The sequence below is a fragment of the Lactuca sativa genome, chromosome 4, assembly GCF_002870075.4.
Source record: "Lactuca sativa cultivar Salinas chromosome 4, Lsat_Salinas_v11, whole genome shotgun sequence".
Classification (NCBI taxonomy): domain Eukaryota; kingdom Viridiplantae; phylum Streptophyta; class Magnoliopsida; order Asterales; family Asteraceae; genus Lactuca; species Lactuca sativa.
The window spans coordinates 405,671,931-405,678,298 of NC_056626.2; the positions used below are offsets into that span (position 1 = coordinate 405,671,931).

The 6,368-nt window shown below is 30.2% G+C and overlaps 2 protein-coding genes across 2 annotated transcripts; one reads left to right on the forward strand and one right to left on the reverse strand.

The window, feature by feature from the left end:
• The first annotated feature begins 1,077 nt into the window (after positions 1 to 1,077).
• On the forward strand, positions 1,078 to 3,308 carry LOC111883086 (chalcone isomerase-like protein 1). Its single transcript, XM_023879454.3, has 4 exons — positions 1,078 to 1,593; positions 1,781 to 2,003; positions 2,264 to 2,355; positions 3,175 to 3,308. The coding sequence occupies exons 1-4, from the start codon at positions 1,401 to 1,403 to the stop codon at positions 3,306 to 3,308; spliced, it is 642 nt and encodes a 213-aa protein (XP_023735222.1). The 5' UTR covers positions 1,078 to 1,400.
• A 248-nt stretch (positions 3,309 to 3,556) lies between these two features.
• Positions 3,557 to 6,158, reverse strand: LOC111883093 (putative glucose-6-phosphate 1-epimerase). Its single transcript, XM_023879463.3, has 8 exons — positions 5,894 to 6,158; positions 5,110 to 5,184; positions 4,963 to 5,019; positions 4,722 to 4,879; positions 4,480 to 4,611; positions 4,250 to 4,352; positions 4,058 to 4,157; positions 3,557 to 3,959 (listed from the first exon to the last, which is right to left on the reverse strand). Exons 1-8 carry the CDS (start codon positions 5,969 to 5,971, stop codon positions 3,742 to 3,744), a joined length of 921 nt encoding a protein of 306 aa, XP_023735231.1. The 5' UTR covers positions 5,972 to 6,158; the 3' UTR covers positions 3,557 to 3,741.
• Positions 6,159 to 6,368: the final 210 nt, after the last annotated feature.

The window sequence follows — 6,368 nt, forward strand, 5'->3', positions numbered from 1 at the left end:
ATAACAATGACATTGTTGTTGACTTCGATATAATAATTCTTATACTAAGCTGATATAAAGTGTTGATTATTTTGAATTATATGATAAGGTAGACATCCATTAAAACTATATAATCTCAATTGTCTCAATGGTCTTAACGTTGATTATTCATGAATAAAATTAAATATAATATATAGTTTAATGTTATTTATAGTTGTTTTGATTAATTAATTTTAAAAAAAATAATATTCCCTTAAAATTCTAATTTATATCATTGTAATTACATAAAATATAAAATATTGTTTTTAAAGATAACAATGCAATTTTTTTTTATATAATGTTACTTTTAAGTTTTAACTATTGTTGTTATATATTATTTTTAAGTTACTTATTTAGAAACTCTTAATTGTTATAAAAATAGTTTTAGAAATGTTTTAGTTAATTTAGGATTATAATTAAGGTTTGCATTTAACTATTTACAGAATAATCTTTGGATTTGTTTTAAGTTCAATTGATATTTGGATTTAAGTTAACTTTTTAACGTTATATTTAAATTAACAATTTAAGTATTTTATACAAACTATCTAAAATTTATGACTTTTAAATGACAGTCTACTATTTGATCTGAAATCGATACAATGACCTGCAAACTCATATATTTAAAAATGTTATGTTGGTTGAGTTGATGTTTCCAACCCATCAATCCATATATTATATGGATTGAGTTGGATCAATGTATTATGACATGCTAACTTATTAATCGGAACCTAACACAATTGTTCTACATGTTTGGTTCATAAATTCTTTCAAAATCTATGTTTGATGGATTTCATCATTACTAAAGAAGGTGACCGAAAACAATTCCATTCAATTATTCTTTCTTTATTGAAAGACCAAAAATACTCCATTTATATAACTAGAACATGCATAATGCTTTTAGACTATATGTAATTTTTTTTAATAATTTTCAATTTTTATCATCAAAGATACCACAAATTACAATTCTTTTGACATATTCAATCCGTTCCAAAAGGTGTTGTACTGTTGTTAGATTGATCCAAACAAAACAAAACACACGTATTAAAACTAACAACCCAACAAATCATAATCCGTTTAACTCAAATTCAACAAGCCACCATAACCTAATAATCCATATCACACATATATCATTTGTTCATTAGTTTCACGCATCCATCTAGCATTACAGCATTGTACATCATGCGTCAATAAATGTATATTCCTTGACATCATCATCTAGACGTGAGAAAAAGGTTTTACCTTCTTAACAGCTCCAAATTTCCGTCTCCAAATCCAACTCATTCGAAACCGTTTCTAACCTAGCTGCCAATATATATAAATAATAAAAATATATCGATCCTATTTCCTATTTATTCTATATCCTACTTTGTCCTAATCGTAACATGAACTTACACACGTCATCAACCACCACAAATGATGAAACTGAAAAAGATGTGAAGAAGGAGATCCCGGTTGAAATTGAACCAATAACGGGTGTTTCGTTTCCGATTAAGCTAACTGATGGAAAAGAGTTGAAAGCTATTGGCTTAAGGAAGAAACACGTGTTTGGGTTGTCGCTAAAAATCTATAGCTTTGGTTGGTACTTAATTACTTATACATTGTCATGTATCTCACAGTTGGACATTGTGTACTAAGATGCATTGCATTGGTGGGTTGTACTTGTAAAGTACAACCCACCAATCCATCAAAAGCAAGCGAGCTAGTGATTTGATTTGATTTGACATGGATTGTTTTTGACTTTTGAGGTTTGCTATTTTTGCAGGGATATATGCGGATAACCAGAAACTGATGGGTGTTCTGAAATCGCCAAAGGCTATGAAAGAGATGTATGAGATGGTGGTTGATAGTGGAGTTGGGATCACAGTGAGAATGGTGATTGTTTTTGGTCATCTTACTATGAGCATGGTAAGGAAGTACTTTAATGAAGGTTTAGGAGCCGCTATTAGGAAACTCGGACCTGGGAAAAACAACGACCTCACAAAGAGGTGATTTTTTAACGCTTAAATGGCATTAAAATAGCAATTTTTGCTTATTGTAAAGTAGCATCTTACCCTACGTTCATTGCTTTCTAGATAAAACAATTATAGCAATACACAACAATTTTCACTGCTATTATTTCCTTCCTTGATATTTCTAGCATTTACCTCGCTCATATTTTAATTATAGGGGAACGTTTATAATATATTATTTAGTTTGATATTATTAGTTATAAAGCATTGAGGCTAATCCATTGTTGTTAATGAAGGATTTTGGGGGAAGCAACAGATGACATCAAGCTGACTCCTGGTTCCGAAATTGAGATCACGTGCCTTCCAGGATATGTTCTAGAAACAAAAGGTATTTAGTTTATTTAATTGTATATTGATATTTTAATTTAGGGAAATATACACAAGTCTTTGGAAAAACTAATAATAAAGTCCTAAATTTTACTTTTTAAATAAAAAAGTCTCGATTATTTAAATTTTGTCCAGATTAACAAAAAATACCTTATTTTTATTTTAATAGGAAATGACAAATTATCATATAAAATTAAAGAATCGAGACTTTTTTGTTCAGAAAAAAAAAAATAGGAGTTTTTCCAAAATAATAGGACTTTTCTATAAATATACTTTTAAACTAAATTGATATTAATTTGTACTTTTAAACTAAAATAATAATAGGACTTTTCCCAAAAAAAATTAGAAGTTTTATATAGGTTTGAAACATAAAAATTAAATTTAATAGATATCACAAATTAATATCAATTTAGTTTAAAATATAGTTTTAAAAGTAAAAAATATTACAATTGAAGGGGAAATACGTACTTTTAAATAATTTTGAACACGATAATTTATTGTGTTTAGAACTTATTTAAATGTCCTATAAATGTGAGCTTTTTATTTGATAATACGTTGTTTTAGTAATAAGATAATTAGTTCGAAATTAAGTATATAAGAACAATTTATTTTGGTTACACTTGTTACTTTAGAGTAAGTTACATTTTGGTCCATGAGTATAGCCGATTTTTACAATTTTGGTCCTGAGAAGTGTTTTTTCTTGCAAATTTGATCCTTATTTGAGGTTTTTGTAATGTTATTGGTCCCCATTCCAAGTAATTAGAAAAAGAAAAGGTGCAAAATTTTAATTAAAAAAAAAATGTGTTTTTGATGCATGTAGTACGTGGCAAGGTGGTGAACAAATTTGAAAGTGAGACACTCTGCAAGGCGTATATCTATATGTATCTAGGAGATGATCCTTTAGACAAACAAGCAAAAGAAAATTTTGGGATGTCTCTACTTTCACTCTCCTAATTTGTAAAACAGCAACAAATAATAATAAATAAAATCATGTTTTTACAGTATCTTAAGTGCAAAATATTTCATTCAAATGCATGAATACAAGATATCAAGATACATATCGTATAATATATTCTCATGAACCCCATGTAAAAAAAAAATGACACCAGGTGGATTGGATCAGATCATGGCTAAGGGCAACATTTTACATTCTCACTGATCAAAGGGAAATATATATATATATATATATATATATATATATATATATATATATATATATATATATATATATAACAATGGAGCTTGTTTGTTTTTTTTTTTTTTTGGTAAATATTGAAGAACCCTAAACATGAAATGAATGTGACAAGCAGAGCAGCAAAATTGAAGTAAGAAACCTGGAAAATTACTGGAGGGGTAATCTTGGAATTTTGCTGGATGATGGATTATATCAACGTAAGCCATTAAGAACTTTTTGAGGATCCAATTGGCCACTGAAATAACTTGAGGAGACTATAGAGAGTTCTTGACGACCTTTCCATTCTTCAAATGGTTTTAAATTTATTGGGTTTTCAACAGCTGCAGCATCCAGACATAGCATGGTTTTATAATCTTCATCTCCCAAATCGGGTATTGCTTTTGCCTTTTTGTCCCAAGGATTCCATAAAACTGAAAATAAATAAAGTGGACATGATCGTTAGGGGCGATTTCGTAATTTTGGGTTAAAAAAGTTTTTTAAGGAATTGAAAGATGATGAAGAAAAAAACCTGCATCCACCATGCCTTCTTTACGTAGGACGATTGTTCTTTTCTTTTCGTGGTCTATTATGGCAATCTTGGTAGGTGTACTTAAGTATACACGATCAATCTTTAAAAGAAAAATTAATATGTTATATAATAATGATTGTATGGAATGAAATGACAGAAGGAATGGAATGGAATGAGTCATTCCATTCTTACCTCGCCATCGAAAGTAATGGCATCTGCTTGCTCTGTGTACCTTTCTCTCTTCATCAAATTATCAAAATAATCCAGTGTTTCCAACCCCTCAACACGTACTTCACTGCAAATTAAAATGAATTAGAAAGCAAATCAATACAACTCAAGAGGACAATAATGTCTTTTCAATGAGTCTAAGAGCTACTAGTTTTAGAATTATGAAAATGGAGTAGGCAAATGCCAACGCAAACCTGACATCAGATACAGAAAAATAATTACGGAGAGCAAGGGTAAACGAGAAGGCCTTGTTATCTACATTTCTCACACGAGGGATCAAAGTTAGCTTTCCAGCACTCACAGCAATTCGGAGCCTCAACTCAAATCTGAAAAAGAAAAAAAAAATATAAGTATTTAGAACCCAATTGAGCTCCATATACCAATGAAAAGATCAATAGAAACTAAAAAAAAGTAGTTCAAGAAAGTATAAAGTAACCTGTATGGCCATGTTTTGAGGTCATCTTCTGTTGATTTCAGTAAAAGATCTGCACATGATTGATTGTTAGCTGGAGTTAAAGGAGAAGGATCTTCATCTAACAACCATAGCCTGTTTCTGGCAAATCCATGTTGCTCAAGTGAACCAAAGTTTGCAAACTGAAATATGCATATTAAAGTTTTTAATTGCATTCATTGAGAAAAAAGAAGGTTAATATGAGAATGGATTTTTTAACTCAAACCTGTGGAAAGCAAATGGGTATGCCACCTCTGACAGGTTTAGGTGGTTTGCAAACTGCCTGCAGGGTGAGCAAGTTCTCATGTCAATATAGTTCTGAGTATGTGTAGTTTTCATGGATAAGTAAACTAATATCTTATGACAGTTTTACCTTGTTGCTCATGAAAAGTAGTTCTTCTCTACGCTCGTTCTTCCAAGATATAACTTGAGCCCCATACAGGAGCACCTAATTGGATAGAAAAAGATACAATCAAACAGTAAGAATCTACACATAAACTAAAAGAATCTCAATTCAATTATTCTAAGAAATAGGGGAAGAAGTCAAGAAGATACTTGACAAACAGTTGTACAAAAAAGCATGCAACAGAAGTATGAAATAAAAAGTAAACAAACTCGGCATTAGAAATTAAACACGGTGCCCTAGAACTTTAAGCTGCTATGGTCAAATTAAGGGCTCATCCATACATGCTATTCAAATTTAAAGCATTACTTTACACAAATTCCTTATTATGACTGAAAACAGTAAATTGGCGATCGTAAAACTGCACTAACCGATTCCATCTTTCTCACTACTAACCAATTTACAGGTTTGATAATTTACCCAAATAGTTGCGATCACCAATTGGAAAAATTCACAATATTTCTAATGATTAAGTTTCGACTTCAAAAAGAAAAACAGAAATTTTGGTGCAGGAAATGTGCCCTAAGGGCATCATACGCAAACGTAAACTAACAGCATCCATCAACCACTTGATTCTGTAACAATTCCAGCCCAAAAATTTGTTTATCGAAAAGAATCTCTAGTACAAATTCAAACTTATACATACAAAACACCGAATAGAACATTTAAACCGGATGAAAAACCTGTCATGCACGATTACCGAAAGAAACAAATATAGAAAGCAAAATCATCAAAAAAAAAAAAAATAACGAACCTCGACCGTTGATCCGGTAGGCTCATGCAATATAATTCGAGGCGATCGATCGCCTTCTTTGATGATGTTATTCGCCATAAATTCGTTCAGAGTAATAACCTAGAGAGCATCACGAAGAAATTGAAAAGGAACGAGAGGAAGAGAATTTGAAATTTGAGGATAGAAACAAAAACAGAGGAAAATGGAACGGAAAAAAAAAGCGTAAAAATAGAATCAAAATCAATCAGCTCTAAGAACAACGCTTAGCTTATTTCATTTTCATCCGTCCAATAAACGCAAAAGTCAAGTTACTAAAATATTTCATTACATAAAAGTTAAATAAAAAAAAGTAATATTGTATTTTAAGGTATAGAATAATGGAATAATAAAAGATAATATATTTAAACCATATATATAATATAGCTCACAGTGTACACAAATTGAACGTTTAGTGAATGCTGTAGTGAATTTATTTATTAAAAAAAAATACATTAGA